This window comes from Mustela nivalis (genome assembly GCF_964662115.1).
Source record: "Mustela nivalis genome assembly, chromosome: 20".
Classification (NCBI taxonomy): Eukaryota; Metazoa; Chordata; class Mammalia; order Carnivora; family Mustelidae; genus Mustela; species Mustela nivalis.
Genome location: NC_139039.1, coordinates 34,397,366 through 34,414,770, shown reverse-complemented (window position 1 = coordinate 34,414,770; position 17,405 = coordinate 34,397,366). Strand labels below are relative to the sequence as shown.

The window sequence follows — 17,405 nt, the reverse complement described above, 5'->3', positions numbered from 1 at the left end:
TATGAAAACATGGTATCAACCCAAACCAATTCAGTGCTAGCATAAGGATTTAGCACAAAATTAGGTTGTGCTATGCCTAGACACAGGTACCAGGATAAGGGGAAAAAGAAGGAAGTCTTTATAGAAAGCAGAAATAAATATGCCTTAAAGAAATGAAAAATACATATGTAATGTGTCTCCTTTATAGTGTCATATAATCTTTGGAGTATTAATATTTTGGCACTGTCAGGTTGATATAAATCTGTAACTAAAAATTATTATGAATTATCCAATTATCCAGTTGTTATTGGAATTTGGAGGTCTTAAATTGATTTTTGAGTTCAGATTTTTTTCAGTACCACTGTATTTTGTACAGTTGGTAGATTCAAGTAATATTATGAATACAGTTATATTTAAATTTTGTACTTGATTTTAGTGATTCCACACCAACTAACCAACTTACTTTATTGACCAAAACATGAAGGAATGATTTACTCCTTGATAAGGGCATAGAGATGAATTGATTTTTCAAATAATACCCAATGTACATGTTATATTTTTATGATTTACAAATAATGTGAGTGTTGTTAAATTATTGTACCCATATTATTAGTAATATTTTTTGGCTTTATCTGAATATTTTACTTTAAGAAAGAAATTTTTTAGGTCTATAAACTGTGAAATGGTAGATGTAGGATCATTAGTAAAGACCAGTTAAAGTAGGGGAAAAATATAGCCTACTTATTTGTTTATTTTCTTCTGCTATAAATAAAAGAATTATAACATACTTTGAAACTTAAAATGCTTTTTAAATTTACTGAGAAATAATTGTGCTCCTCTAAGCATGTGCCAATACTTTAGACAAATTAGAACATGTATTATAATACATGATATTCTGTTTTCAGTTCTGTTCGAATCTGGGATTATACTCAGGATGCTTGCATAAACATTCTTAGTGGCCACGCTGTGCCTGTGAGGGGATTAATGTGGAACACCGAGATTCCGTATCTCCTCGTCTCTGGCAGCTGGGACTACACTATAAAAGTATGGGACACCCGAGAAGGAACCTGTTTGGATACTGTTTATGATCATGGTGCAGATGTATATGGTAAAGTGTTTTCATGCACTTTTAAATTTTGCTTTATTAATGAAGTTTATGATTTCTGAGAAATACAATGTTTTTAAAGAAACCTTCACTGTTTCCTTTTATAATAACCTTTTTCTTATTAAAACTGTACTTGTTCATTATTGGAATATCAGAATACACAGAAGATAATCCAAAATGTCATGAGGAGTTATTTATGTTTCCATGTGCGCGCACACACATGCACACACATAATGGCTTGGATTTTTTATCTAGCCGTTCCTGTATCTCTACTCTTAGATATTTAGGACAATGTTTTGCTTTTTAATGTAATAGTAAGTCTGTAAAAACAATTAATCTGGGTATAGAAACCGAAGTTCTTGTCTTTTGCATGTCATTTTCATTTATAGGCCCAAACCTTGATGGGCATAAGTGGTGAATTAGGAAGGCAAATATGGTTCCTTAGAGAAAGTCACCCCACTCTAGCCACTTGTGTCCGTAAACTTTACCTCAGTGGCCTTTCAGTTGAGGCAGAGGGGCTGAGTGTGGAAAAGAATTGTGTTTCTGGTTGTTCTAAACTGGAAGGTCCCAGTTCTCTTTCTTCTTATATTAGAACTTCCATCCATCCTCCATTTCCTCACAGATGACCGTGACGCCATTGCTGACAGTGTGCTAGCTGCTGAACCAGCTGAAATGGAATTTCAGCATTTTCACCAGGACCGTTAGCTAATCATTACTCAATTTTGTATTCATACTTATAGAATATGCTAAATAATATATTCTTGTATCATTTCAGCCAAAATAGAAATGCTGTTTCAAAACACTTCTATATAACTTCAATTCTGTAGAAGTTTTATGAGGTACACATAAATAAATAATATTTTTCAGTGTTTACTTTTTGTTAAAATGGGTTTCTTTTTCCCATCAGGTTTGACATGTCATCCCAGCCGCCCCTTCACTATGGCCTCTTGCTCCCGTGATTCTACAGTGAGACTTTGGTCATTAACACCTTTAATCACTCCTTTACTAATAAATATTCTGGCAGACAGATCTTGGGAAGAAATTATCGGGAACACCGGTATTGAAAATATGCATGTATTAGATTTTATTTTTAAATACTATCTTAAAAGCAGTCCTTTCTCACTGAATTGTCTGTTCTTTAGATCATGCTATAGAACAAGGCAGTCCTCCTCTACTGTGTGGTAAAGTGTCAAGAGATATTAAACACGAAATAGAGAAACTAACTGGTAATCCTCGAGCAAAAAAACTAAGATGGTTTTCAGAATGTTTATCAGTGAGTATCATAGGAGCTAAGCGTGAACATTTTCCCTGTAATCAGAATGAGTCATTACAACTATTGTCGTTATCACATATTTACACATACCGTCCCAACTCAGCGGTTCCTCTGAACATAGTTGGTTCAGAATAAGAAAGCAAATGGAAACCAGGAACGATAAAAGAGATATATTACTATTTTGTCAGTTTTCTAACTTAGATATATGCCTGCCTCTTTTTTTTTTTTTTTTTAAGATTTTTATTTATTTGACAGACAGATCACAAGTAGGCAGAGAGGCAGGCAGAGAGAGAGAGAGAGGAGGAGGAGGAGGCAGGCTCCCTGCTGAGCAGATGGGAGGCTTGATCCCAGGACCCTGGGATCATGACCTGAGCTGAAGGCAGAGGCTTTAACCACTGAGCCACCCAGGAGCCCCCTGCCTCTTATTTTTAAAGATGCTAAATTCTTTGGGGTTTCGAATGCATTATTTTCTCTTTGGTTATTCTGTATCAACCTTTCAGCCTCCAGGTGGCAGTGACAATTTGTGGAATTTAGTGGCTGTGATCAGAGGACAGGACGATAGCCTGCTTCCTCAGAACTACTGTAAAGGAATAATGCATTTGAAACATCTGATTAAGTTCCGAATGGTAAGTAAAGTATGCCAGGATCATGTCCTCAAGCAGAAATTAGTTTTGCCTTTTCATTGTTGAAATACAAAAATTATTTTGAAAAATGTATAAAATTAGAGTTAGTAGACTACAGTAAGTGAACACTGAGGAGAGATAAATGTAAAAATCAGTCATGAGAGTCTGAATTATTTGAGACCAGATTGAGGCAGCCATGGTTTATAGGTTGAATCTTATGAATTTCTTCAAAGGTCACTTGGTACTCCTTGAAATGCTTTACCTACTACCAGATGACCCTGACATACGGACCACTCTAACCTTAGCCTCAGAGGCCCAATAGACTGTATTCTGGGATAAGTTTTATTAAAACTGGCCATATTAGAGCTCCTAATGAATTTCATTACAAAATTATCAGTTACCTTATGCGTGGAGTGATAACCAGTACCAACAAACCAGTGCAGGGACCAGAAAGTGGAAATGGGTCTTATATTTGTAAGGAAATAGCATGGTTAACTTAACCATTGCAGTATGAGAACTGGGCCAGAGATGGGGATTTGAAGGTCAGACGAAACAGTTATTTTCATAAAGGAGGACTTTCTGTAGTCACAGCTCCACTAAAAGACGGCAGCTCTTACCTCTTGCCAGTATAGGAGCCAGTTACAGTGAGCCTGTCATTTTTAATTTTTATTCCAGATATTTGTGTATTTTTTCCAGTGATTACATTATCACTCACGACCTTTTGGGCCCTGCATTTCTGTATAACCAAAACACGTGGTGAGTTTTTAAGGGACCGTGGGATTTAGCCTCTCCCTGCCCACACCAGACACATCCACTTTTTTATCCCATACCCACACCAAAATATTACAGTAGGAAAGGTATCATATTTTATAGAGAAAAAGCACTGATTTTTAAAAATATTTAGTTTCCAGTGCTACATGTTTTTAAAGTACATGCTCCTGCAATGCTTTTATGATCATCTGTTATCACCAGCTCTTGATAATTAAATTTAGAAAATTTTATTTTCTTTTTAACCAGTCTGAAGCCCAAGAATTGACAACAGTCAAGATGTCTAAATTTGGTGGTGGCATTGGGGTCCCCACTAAAGAGGAAAGACTGAAGGAAGCTGCTGACATACATTTGAGATTAGGACAAATTCAGAGATACTGTGAACTGATGGTTGAACTTGGAGAGGTAAAGTGCTAAAATCAGTGAGTTTAACAGAGTATTCTAAGTATTGGTGAAATGCTAAATATTAAGCTTCTCTTTTTCCAGATCTGTTTGCTTCTCTGCCAGTTTGATGTCAGGTGTATATCCGAGAGATACTTCTCAGAGTGAGATCCCCCAGATTAACATAAGCATTACATGGGAACATGTTAGACAAGCAGGTCCCACCCCAAACCTCCAGAATCAGAAACTCTGGGGATGTGGCCCAGTGATTTGTGCTTTTATGAGCCCTCCACATTATTCACATGCATGCTGAAGATTGAGAACCACTGCCGTAGGGTAGGATCTTTGATACCCCGTAAATATCCCCATTGGCTGAGTTACACACAGTGGACTTCCTTGCCCCTTGCTAACACTGTTTGTCATAACGAGACCCTGCTTTGGCCAGAAGAGGGTTTTCATTGAGGATTGCCTAGTGAAAGATGTTTCTAAGGCACATCTTGATTGTATTGAGGACTGATTCAACAAAACACAATTTTCAAAAAGATTAAGATGTATCTATCCTATTAAAATTCAAGATAGTGGTTCTTTTGAAAAGTAGATGGCAAATAAAATAGAACAAAAGGGAGAAGGAGCTTCTGTTTCTTTTTTTTATTTTCTTTTATTTTTTTAAAATTTCTTTTCAGTGTTCCAGAATTCATTGTTTATGCACCACACCCAGTGATCCATGCAACATGTGCCTTCCTTAATACCCACCATCAGGCTTACCCAACCTCCCACCCACCCTCCCGTCCAAAACCTTCAGTGTGTTTCTCAGGGTCCACAGTCTCTCATGTTTCGTCTCCCCCTCCGATTTCCCCCAACTCCCTTCTTTCCATCTCCCATGCCCTCCGTGTTATTCCTTATGCTTCACAAGTAAGTGAAACCATAAGATAATTGACTCTCTCTGCTTGACTTCTTTCACTCTGCATAATCTCTTCCAGTCCTGCCCATGTTGATACAAAAGTTGGGTATTTATCCTTTCTGATAGAGGCATAATACTGCATGGTATATATGAACCACATCTTCCTTATCCATTTGTCCATTGAAAGGCATCTTGGTTCTTTCCACAGTTTTGCGATTGTGGCCATTGCTGCTATGAATGTTGGGGTACATATGGCCCTTCTTTTCACTACACTGTCTTGTTAATTTTGGCCATTCTAACTGGTGTAAAGTGGTGTCTCAGTGTGGTTTTGATTTGAATCTCCCTGATGGCTGGTGATGATGAACATCTTTTCATGTGTCTGTTAGCCATTTGTATGTCGTCTTTGAAGAAGTGTCTGTTCATGTCTTCCACCCATTTTTTGACATGATTATCTGTTTTGTGTGTGTTGAGTTTGAGGAGTTCTTTATAGATCTTGGATATCAGCCCTTTGTTTGTAAGTGTCATTTGCAAATATCTTGATCCGGGTGCTGGTTACCTGAGTGTATGCAGTTTGTGAATTTTATGAAATTTTGTGAAATTTATGAAGGTTTTCATTTTTCTGCATGGCCACTGTAGTTCAAGAACAATTCTCCCACCCTCCCAAAAAAAGAAAATGAGAATGGCACGGACTTATTTCATAGTTGATCATTTTGAAAAGCTCCAAGTTAGTTAATTTTATAATTACAAAGCATGCTATTAAGTGTACTAATAAATAATGTAAAATAAAACTAAGCAATACATTAAAATATATCAAAATTAAATTTAACTCACCTTTTTATGACCCCATCCACACACTAGAGACAAATAATGAATTACTGCTTGACTTAAGACAAAAATTTACATTTAAAAATGCTATTGAAAAGGAGGGGGCACCTGGGTGGCTCAGTCAGTTAAGCAGTGACTCTTGATTTTTGGCTCAGGTCATGATCTCAGGGTCATGAGATCAATCCCTGGAGTCTGGCTCTGTGCTGGGTGTGGAGCCTCTCCCTCTTCCTCTGCCTCACCCATCCCCATTGTACTTGGGTATGTGTTCTCTCTCTCTTACTTTAAAGAAATGAAAAAAAAATTTTTTTAAGGTATTGTAAACTATGAAGTGTTTAGGAGCAATATAAAAATTTTACTTCTGGGGCACTGGGGTGGCTCAGTTGGTAGAGCTCTGTCTTTGGCTTAGTGTCATGATCTCAGGTCCTAGGATCGAGCCCCGTGTCGGGCTCCCTGCTCTTCGGGAAGCTTGCTTCTCCCTCTCCCACCCGCCCTGCTTGTGTTCTGTCTCTCACTGTCTCTTTCTGTCAAATAAATGAATAAAATCTTTTTTTAAAAATTTACTTCTGAAGAAATTAAGATTTGTCTTAAAAGTTACCCTTTTAACAAAGCTGTATTAGAATATCTATCAAAAGTCAAGGACAAAAAAACATAAATTTTGACAGATACTAATTCTTCATCTTTCTTAGTTTTATATATGGAGATAAATATATATATATATTTAAACTATATTTAATTCAAATTTAAATAGATACTTTAATAAAATACCTACTTCTGGAGCTTAAGAATTAATGTTCTTAATGATCCAAAACACTGCGCTTACAATCCTTAAAAAATGGGAGTGTCCTTATAATTGTTCATGGTCACCTGCTTCCATAGTTTCTGTTTCTCTGAGGTTAATACTGTGAGGTTAGGAAAATATTCAATCTTTTCACCTACAAGACATGTTTTTATAGAAAAATCTTGATGATTTCAAAGTTAATTTAACCTATATTTTAACTTCTGTCTTCCATTTGCCTTTACTCCAACAAAGGCAAATTTTCCCTCAAAGCATATTTTAGATTACTTTTTTTTTTAAAAAAAGGTAATATGACTTAAATAATGTAGTATTAAAAATTACCTATTTTGTACACCCAGAACTTATATTATACTCTATGTTAACTGAAATTTAAATAAAACCTTTAAAAAAGTTTCCTATTTAAAATTTAACCTATTATTTTGAGGCTAATTACCAATTGTCTAGCCTTAATTTAGTAGAATTCTACTGTTTAGGAGAATCTTAATTAAAATGAAACTTGGATTCATGTTTTGATATTTCAGAATACTTTCCCTTTATTTCCCTTCTAGACTTGAGTTCAGTGAAATCTATATTTCCATATAATTGTCCACTTGTCTTAACTGAACAATGATCATATTTAATAACCTCTGATTTTTAAAATATGAAGATCAGTATTATCAACTATAAAGGAAGAAGTGACAAGAAATAAAGTTTATAAATAAACAAGGAAAGAATAAAAATAGAAATAAATGTCTTATTTGTTAAGGAGAAGTGACACTAGTAAAAATTTCAGCATGTATTATTTTGAGCATAGGCTATAGACTACCATAAAACAAATTACTCTGGGGTTGTGTCAGAAGATGAATTAGTGTATTTTTCAAACTGTATGCTTTAGTTACTACTCTTCTCCTTCCCACACTTTGCCCCCTGCTCTCTAGGTTTGGGATCCCCCCTGCTAAATAATACAATTTATATATCTTACTTTATTTTAAAATATGGCAATATTTATACTTTGTGAAATGCATCAGGTAGAATACAAAAATATTCCTGGAAATCCAAACACTCTAAAAACACTAAAAACTCATATTATAAATGTGAGTTCATTTAAAAAAAAAAAGTCCATTAAAAGCACAATCAGGGTACCTGGAGGGCTCAGTCAGTTAAGCCTCTGCCTTCCACTGAGGTCAGGATCCCAGAGTCCTGGGCTCCCTGCGCAGTGGGGGGTCCGCTTCTTCCTCTGCCCCTCCCCCAGCTCTCGCTCTCAAATAAATAAATACATAAAATTTAAAATAGACAACATGTTTTTGTTCTTTTTTTCTGTTCTAGTGGGACAAAGCCTTGTCCGTCGCTCCAGGGGTGTCTGTGAAATACTGGAAGAAGTTAATGCAGAGGTAAGCCGAGAGTCTGTGTCCAGATACATGTTTTGAAATATGTTAAAGTGGAAGCAGTATATAAATATGATAGTAACATTTGAGAATTTTTACTATTATGTTGTCTTTAAAAATAGCTGAATTTTATGTCTACTATACCGTGAATTAAATGAATCAGTTACAAGTCATTTTGGTGTTCTTGTATTTGACCTGACCTCTGAAAAAACAGTGGAAGGCAGATTTTCCCATCAGTGGCAGAATTGACAGATCAGTAAACATACTTACTGGCGAATATATTGCTATTGAAAAATAAGTGGTAAGATTTTCTGACAGTTACCAGAAGTTCACAGAATACTTACTCTATAAATAACTTTTATAGAGTCATAACTCAGAACTTCTCTCTGGACACTAATCCCTGCCATGTCCCCTCCATGAATATAAAGGAGGTCCTGATGACAAGACTGTTGCAGAGATGTATTCATCTCTCGTGGCTGCTACAACCAAGCACCATGAACTGGTTGGCATAGAACAACAGGTGTTTAGGCTCTCACAGCCCTGGAGGCTAGAGGTCCATCATCAGGTTGTTGGAAGGATTGGTTCCTACTGAAGGTTCTGACAAAGACTCAGTTCCATGCTTCTCCCCAGCCTGTGGGGGTTACTGGCGATCCTTGGCAGCTGCTGACTCATGGGTGCATCACTCCAACACTAGCTTTGTGTACTCAGGGCATTATTTCCTATGTCTCTGTCTCCCTTTCTTTGAGGATACCAGTCATTTTAGATTTTTGGTCTCCCTTAAACCGGTACAGCTCCATCTTAACTGACTACATTGGCTAAGACCGTAATTCCAAATAAATTTCCATTTGTAGATATCATGGTGTCATACTTCAGCATATCTTTTGGGCAGACACGTTTCAATTCACAACATAAGACTGCTTTCGGTTCTATTCTATTCTATTCATTCAGTGAATGTTTATTTAGTTAGTCTTCACTTGGTGCCAGTCACTGCTCTAAGCCCATAGAGTACTATTTAATGAGTGATTTTCTTCCTCCTGGCATTAAAAAGTTTTGATTTTTCTTTCATGGCACATGATTTAGAAGTAAATTCAACTGCAGTTCACATGTACAAATAAAAATATGTCAGAGGCTAAGCATGAAATGCAAAAGGATTAACAAACTTACCTGTCATAGGAACATAGACTGTGCGCTAGCACCCGCTTTCCCGATGGTGAGTTCATCAGCACGCTGGCTCCAGCCCTCACATTGTAGGCTCTCCTTAAGAGAGGCTCCCCCTCCTCTTATGTCCTAAGAATCCCCAATAATTCTCAGTTCCTGCATCCTCACTGCATAATTATGAATGTTGTTTCCTCCCACGGAAACCTTAATAAAGCCAAGTTAGCAATGATTATTTCACAAAACCATTTTGTTTCAATCTCAGCAAAAACTATTTCATTTATTTTGGGAAACCAACACCTGATATTCTCTGCTCCTTAATTCACATGTTGACCAGAAAGTGGTCTCCCCACAACGCCCAAGTTTGTGTTGTATAAATCCAGCCGTTCAGAGAGACTGAGTGGCAATATCTCAGCCCCGGTCCCTAGGAAGGGGATATTATTCCTCTAACAAGGAAATCAGGGTCAGGTGGTTAAAAACGTAGTTGTTGGGGAGAATGCCAGAGACCCTATGAATGGAAGACTGTTAACAACAACAACAAAAAGTCTGCTACACCTGTCCAAAAATTGGCAGTTGAAATGTAGTTTAATGCAAATGCCAGCATAAGTTAAATAGACCAGATTAGTTTTTAATGAAACTGTAAGAGTTGAATTAATTTGTTTGGTCATTGGAAAACTACCTGGGACTTAGGAAAAGAGAAACACAGACAGGATACAGAGAAACAGAGTCAGGCATAATAAGGAAACCCTTTATCATGTCCAAGATCAGGATCCTGATCTTTCCCTCATATGTCAGGAGCATTATTTTTTCTTAACTACCTTGCTTGGGGTACTCATAATATTTTCTGTATTACCAATATTTATACTTTTATATTATCTTTTTTAATAATTTTAAACTACTTATATTTAGAAGCTCTCCATTCACGGTTGTGCTCAGTAAAATGTTTAACATTCTACTGTCTGTGATGAAGTAGAAGTAACCGTTACTTCACCTGAAGTAATGCAGGTGAAAGCAGATATCCCAGCTCACATACTTAGTTGGCAACTAACTTTCAGAAACATACTGCTCATTGTAATAGATAAGCTACATTCATTTAAAGACCAAAATGTTCAGTACACTTAAAAATATGAAAATATGTAGTGTTCTAAGAGAAAGCAAGTATCTGTAGTATTTATTATTCCAGAAAACTTTTGTCTTCCATATCTGATTTGATTATAAAATTTGAGGCTTTTAGAAAAGTGATATACAAAAGGGCTTTATGAAATCTACCACATATTTTGAATATTTGGATGTTTTAGATATTTCAGAAAATCTCTGTCCAAACTAGAACCTTGAAATTAGCATATTATAAAAGAAATTGTTCTTATTTTATTAGGAGAGCGGATCAGTTAATCCAGGAAGACAAGGATGAGGTCATTCCATACTGCATCGCCATTGGTGATATGAAAAAATTAGTCGACTTTTTTATGTCAAGAGGTCAGCTTAAAGAAGCTCTGCTTGTTGCACAGGTACAGCCGCACAGGCTCCATTCCCTGGTGGGTCGGCGCGTGGAAGGAAGGCTGTGTTGACCGGCTGCACTTGCCATCACGTGATCCGGTCTCGTGGATGGCTTGGCCTCCGCCCACCTCCCAGCCGGCTCTGCCCACATCACTCTCACACAATCCAATTACATCGAGTGTAGTTTAGACCTACCAGTATCCCTGACATCTGAACTTCCGTATGCTGATGAATGTCAGGTGTGCTTGAGCAGATTTTTCTAGTAACCGTGTACTTGTTGATACAAAGGGAGTTCCCATTTTTTTCCCCAAATTCTAAGGGTATCTTCAAATTGTATAAATTACAAACATGATTTGAGTAAGTAGTTGATCCTTGAACAACACAGAGGTAAGGCGTACTGAACCTCCACCTAGTCATAAATCCACATACACCTTTTGACTCTCCCAAAACTTACCTGCTGATAGCCTCCTGTAGACCAGAATCTTACTGATAATGTAGTTGACTAACATATGTTTTGTATATGTATTGCATGCTGTATTATGATTCCTCCAGCTAGAGGAAAGAAATGTTATTAAGAAAATCATAAGGAAGAGGAAATACATTTACAGTGATGTACTGTATTTACTGAAAAAAAATCTGCATGAAGTGGACCCATACAGTTCAAACACATGTTGTTCAAGGGTCAACTGTACTTTGATCAAAATAATATTCTGAAAAAAAATTTTGAAATTGGTCAACTAAAAGAATTAGCTAAAAATTAATGAAAGATTTCATTAAATTCTAGGCTGCTTGTGAGGGAAACATGCAGACCTTACATGTTTCTACACCGAAAAGATCTTCATCTTCCGATGATATCTACAAGGAGGACTTTAATGAGTGAGCATTTCATCCCTTGTATGGGGTCAATATTTTCATGGTTGGCTTCCCTGTAGGAGGTTTTGAGAACCATGAAGTTCATATTTCTCTGCATACAGAAGGCTTGGCGGGGTCACCTCGTTTCTCACCACAGTCACACTCTGTCTCGGCTCCTCCCGTGGAGAACAGAGCAAGGTCAGGCAGAGGGACACAGCCTATGAAATTTCCTTCCAGAGAAGGAAAACACATTCAGTAGAGAGATCCCAAATAAAGCACCTAAGTACTTAAATACTTAATAACTGATCAGACCTGTTTAGGGAAGGAGGGGCTGTGAAAATACATGTGTGCTATTTATTAATGTTTCACTGTAAAGTCAGTGTGGATAACTGTTCATTGTTCATAATCCCAGGACCCCAGAGTTAGTGTTGGGAATAAAACTTATGCTCCTTTTAAAGAAGAAATCCATCCATATATGCTTTTAAAAGAATTGGAGATTAGAATTCCTCAGCCTTTTGACCTTTGTAAAATCTAATAATCTACTTTCCCATGCCACATCTATTGGCTCCTTTCATTGCTCTAGAAAATTGGATATTTAAACTTTAAGGACATTTATCAAATTAAAAAAAAGAGTCATAAAATGTTAAACAAATAGTGTTGTGACCAGCGAACTCCTTCCTGGTGCTCTGCTGCTGTTCTCTGCCATTACTAAGCTCAAAAATACACCGCCTGTACTTGGTGTCTCCACTAAATTTTGAAAGTTTCCGTTCACTTCTAAGTTTACTGTCCCTATAGCTGAGTTATAAATGACTCAGTGTAGGATGGTGAATTCTGAAAGTTAAGCTTTTCTTCTGACATTTGGCAGGGTGGTTTGTCTGCCCCGCCTGCTTTCCTGATTTTTTTTTTTTTTTTTTACCAAAAATCAGACTTTATCCTCTAATCAAAGATATTAAATTAAATCCGATTTGATCCTTTAATCAGCTTGTTGTTAAAGGGCGTTAGTCCATTCTGTGGTGGAATCCTTGAGTTTATGGAGAATATATGCTTTTATCTCTTCTAGACTCCTGCACAAAGTCAGTGAAGAACTAGCGGAGTGGTATTTTCGGGACGGGCGGGCCGTGCTAGCCGCATGCTGCCAGCTAGCTGTAGATAACACCGAGGTACATTTTTCACTGTGCTGTCTGTGGATGAGAAGTTCTTAAGACATGGTATGGTGTTGGAGTGGAAAAAATGCAGCACCTTCTGTGTGAGATCTGACTGTGCATGCTTTCCAAGCCTGAGCTCCCAGGCCTTATAAGCACACATGAACTCTAGAGACTATGTGATCTTTTTTTTTTTTTCCCAATTTATTTATTTTTATCACAAGACACATGTTTGTAACCACCTTACTTTAAGTGTTTCATCTTATGTGAGGAACAATAGTGTGGTAAATGGAAGAATCTGGACTGGGACTCAGCATACCTGACCTTGGAAAGCACTTACTTTTAAGTATTCTTTGGTATATTCTGTTTTTAAGGTATTTTCTGTTTGACCCACTAATCTAATAAGAAGAATGTGAAGTAAAGATGGGTTCTATTTTGCGTATTTCCTTAGGTATAGTGTATTCAGGGGTAATTGATAATCATTGCACACTACTGAAAAAGCTTTTAAGAATTCACAGTGTTTTGTGATAGATTGAAAGACGTGGAGGATATGGCAGAGAGACAGTTATTAATTACAAAAATAATACTAAGGTTTTTTTTTTTTAAGATTTTATTTATTTATTTGAGAATGAGAGAGAGCATGAGAGGGGGGAAAGTCCGAGGGAGAAGCAGACTCCCGTGGAGCTGGGAGCCCGATACAGGGCTTGATCCTAGGACTCCAGGATCGTGACCTGAGCCGAATGCAGTTGCTTAACCAACCCAGACACCCAGGCGACCAATACTGAGGGTTTTAAACTTAAATTCTGACCTTATAAAAATTTCCTCTCTGACCCTTTATCATGGGCTTTTCCACCTGCAAATTGCATTTGTACTTCATAGGTATATGAGATTCAATCCTCTGTAAGAATGATTGATTATATGTTAATACTGCTTTATCTACTTTATGAGCTTGGCGGGGAATGATGAGCCAATGCCACGTCTATGAAACTGAAGCAATTATTTTGTCATTGAGCAAGCGTGCTATGGCGTACCTGATCCGCGGGAATGAGCTGGAACTGGCCGTGTGTGTGGGCACCACGCTGGGGGAGGTCGCGGCCCCTGGCACCCACTACGCCCTGGAGTTGTTGGCAAGAAAATGCATGATGATTCCCACATGGTAAGAATTTCAAATTCAAAAAAAGATTCTACAGTAATGGGATACGTTTTTTAAATACTGTAAGTTAGTTGCATTTGGTGTGTATTTTTTCTAAATTACTAGCAGAGACTATGGGAGGAAACCGGGCCATGACAGCGAAGTGACAGTGGGAACTACCCTCATTATAGAAGGAAATCTTCCGTGACCCATTCAGACTCGGGGCAGGTGCACCTCCACGATCTTTCCAGCACACAAAACATTGTGAGAACAAATGTGCCCTTCTTAGATAATCAGGACCACACATTCCCACATTTTAAATTCTGCATATCTACACTCATTCGTGTCAGATCTTGTGTCTTAGTTTAAGGTGTGGAAAATAAAGTCACTTTTCTAATGGAAAGTAACAGGGTGTTTAGCCGGAGACTTGGAACAGGCTATTCCCCCAGATGTGGGCAGCGCACCAAGGCATCGACCCCGGAAGGGCCCTGCCCCAGCAGTCCTCGCTCCCTGCCACAGTGCCCTGATCTCAGGGCAGGCGGTCCTTCCTCACCGAGCCGCCCAGGAAAGACACGATGCTGACAGTCAGAAAACGGTGGTTGAGTAAAGGCAACTGTAGACTTTTATCTTCTCTTTCCCCAAAGTACATGGAAACCCAAGGAGTTTCCAAATAAACTTGCTTCTCAGGTCTTGAACCTCTTCCTGTCATACGCCCCGTGCACACACGTGCCGCTTGTACGACGGAGCTAGACAGACCCCACTGCTGGCACCTACAGAGGACAGAAATAGTAACCATAAGGATGGCCGGCTGATCCTTCTGCGCTGCTTACTGTGGGCCAAGCACCATTTGAAGCACTTTACGTGGAATGACCCACTAGATACTTTGCAGTCGATACTGATTCACCCCAGGTCTCCATCACCACTAAAGCCAAGGTTCAAGGTTACATAAACTGGCTGCAAAGTTTGCACTTAGCTACTGTCTTAGTTCAGACAGTTGCAACGAAATGTCATGGGCTGGGTGGCTTATAACAGCAGAAACTTATTTCTCACAGTTCTGGAGGCTGCAAAGCCTAAAATCAAGATGCTGGCAGATCGGGTGTCTGATGAGAGCTGACTTCCTGGGTCATCATTGGCCAACTTCTTGCTGTGCTCACTTGTGGAAGGGGCCAGCTCGTTTATAAGGGCACTAATCCCATTCATGAGGGCTCAGCTCCCAGGACCTAATTACCTCCCAAAGACCCCACTTCTAAATACCATTCTATTGGGGATGAAGTTCAGCATAGGAATTCAGGGGGCAACACAGGCATCCAGGCTGTGGCAGCTGTCACGCTGTGCCACATCCTTAATCTGTGGCTAAATCAGCAGAAGAGCAGCACTTCCCATTTTTCTCTTCTTTCTGGATCTTGGGGCTTCATAGTGAATCAGGAATCTCAGGGATTTTATAATTTTTACCAAATCTTACACGTATAAGAGCTCCCTCCCCCACCATCGGCCTTAAACTTCCCACCATCCTTTGTGAGTGCCCTGTTTTCCCTGTGGGTAGCAGTCAGTGACATACTTATTGCGACTTGCCTTGGACCCATCCCAAAGCATGAGGTTTAACTCAGGCTATTTAGTCACAAAGGTGACTGACTCCAGGCTAAAAGTCATCATCTAATCTCAATAAAATGTGATTAGTTATTATTTTTTTTTTACATGAGGGTAAAAAATAGCAAAAAAAAAAAAAAGGGCAATTAAATTTAAGTGAGGTCTAAAGAATCTTTCAACTGACTATATGTCTTAGTTGCTTTTACTACAAAACAAACTTCCATTTCCTTATAACTGCCTCACGAAGTTTCCTTTATATATCCATAGAATAGACACATGCACAAGAAACTAGATTAAAGTTCAAATTCTGAACTATGTGGCACCAATCAGGTTTATTTCTAGGGGGAATCTGTAATCCTCATGGTATTCATAGAGCTCCAGAAATTTAAGTAAAAATGGATAGCTGCGTAATTTCAAGAGAATGTTCATAATTTTGTGAACCAAGTGTGCTTTGCCTCTTTTGCATTTACTGGTAAAAGTTTCCTTCTTCCTGGTTCTCGTCGCATATTATCCATGGTATTCATATTTAAAATCATTTTCTTTCTAGCTTTCCATCTGTTGGATACAGGTATTATCTTGTTTTATAAAAACATTTAATTAAAGAACTCATATCTTATTTTAGAATATTAAATTCTAAAATATTGAAGTTTTAGAATATGAACTCTCTATTAAGAAATGATCATTACCTCTTCTTGCTTCATTGTTTCACAGAATGCTAGTTCTTTCATAGAATTTATAGCATGTAAAACCTAGCTACAAAGTAATAAGAACAGTTCCTTTAGCCCAGATACAAAAATCACTCCTGATTTTATACTCAAAACTTGTGTAATAAATAAACTGTGACTTTCTATAGTAGTAAATGATAGTTAATAACTAAGCAAGTGAAAAACGCTTGTTCTGGCAGCAAAATTTCAGATTTTAGGTTATTAGGTAGCTCTGTATTATTACAAATATATACATTTTCCCCAATTCGTGTCCTGAATTTTCAATAAACGGTAAATTACACTAAAGAGTGAATAAAATTAACTTGCATAGCTGTAAATTTCAGTGTATGTCTATATAATTCTACTGTGAGAAAGTCAGACTTAAATGTTCATAAAAGTTTGAATAGAAGTTTAGCACAGCTATTTTTTTTTTTAGATTTTTATTTATTTTACAGATAGAGATCACAAGTAGGCATTGAAGCAGGCAGAGGGGGAGGAGGAAGCAGGCTCTCTGCTGAGCAGAGAGCGCAGTGACCCTGGGATCATGACCTGAGCCGAAGGCAGAGGCTTTAACCCACTGAGCCACCCAGGTGCCCCTAGCACAGCTATTTTATGCCCTATAAAAGCAAATGGTAATTTCCCTATCCTCATGGACATAATTGAATACTGCTATTAAATGTTGGTATCAGAAAACAGAGTCATTTAAACCTTTTAGCAAGAACAGATGGATTACCCTAATTTGAGACTTGTAAAAATACCCAAAGGTTTACCTGCTCCGTGATGGTAGAATATTTGACACACACAAGTTATCTATTCCTGTTCCAAGCTCACAGTGTTCTCAATTAAACATCTCTTAATGTTTTAAAAATGATTGATTCATATAAATGACCAGTGTACATTTGACTGAATGCATCACAAAGAAGGTTAAGGAGGATTTTACTCTCAGAAGTCTGACCTTCAGAAACTCACATTTGAAATATTGTCTATTCTCAGGTTATGCCGAATGTGTCAAATATCAGTTTCTTGAAAATGGAATGATAACATCTCGAACCCTTAAAAAATAGTGTTTTCTCAGTTATGATGTATGCAACCAAAAACTCTTTACCTAGTGATTTTTAAGAAGATATTATACAAAATATTTTTAAGGTTAAGCTGTTAAGTCCATACAACAGTTTAAAGTACCTTATTTTTTTAAGTGATTTATTCCATTTATTGAATCTTTAAAAAGTAAATCCAAAAATTGCATTTCTATCTTTGATTTCCACCTAAAGTTTAGGAGAGTTGCAGAATACCCCAAATTCTAAACTTAAAACATCTAGGT

The 17,405-nt window shown here is 37.6% G+C and overlaps 1 protein-coding gene across 8 annotated transcripts in view; it reads left to right on the top strand.

Annotated features, from left to right (window-relative positions):
• The window catches only part of WDR17 (WD repeat domain 17), a 101,202-nt gene that overhangs the window by 71,746 nt on the left and 12,051 nt on the right, over positions 1–17,405 (top strand). For 5 of the 8 annotated variants that reach the window (XM_082715837.1, XM_082715836.1, XM_082715831.1 and 2 more), the window contains 10 exons: positions 885–1,087; positions 1,992–2,141; positions 2,227–2,357; positions 2,858–2,983; positions 3,998–4,153; positions 7,957–8,021; positions 10,546–10,678; positions 11,452–11,543; positions 12,580–12,679; positions 13,678–13,817. In XM_082715837.1, the coding sequence (XP_082571963.1) occupies positions 885–1,087; positions 1,992–2,141; positions 2,227–2,357; positions 2,858–2,983; positions 3,998–4,153; positions 7,957–8,021; positions 10,546–10,678; positions 11,452–11,543; positions 12,580–12,679; positions 13,678–13,817 (1,296 nt within the window). Of the gene's footprint in view, positions 1–884; positions 1,088–1,991; positions 2,142–2,226; positions 2,358–2,857; positions 2,984–3,997; positions 4,154–7,956; positions 8,022–10,545; positions 10,679–11,451; positions 11,544–12,579; positions 12,680–13,677; positions 13,818–15,927; positions 15,949–17,405 lie in introns of all 8 variants that reach the window. The other 3 variants (XM_082715833.1, XM_082715834.1, XM_082715835.1) reach the window with 1 other exon arrangement.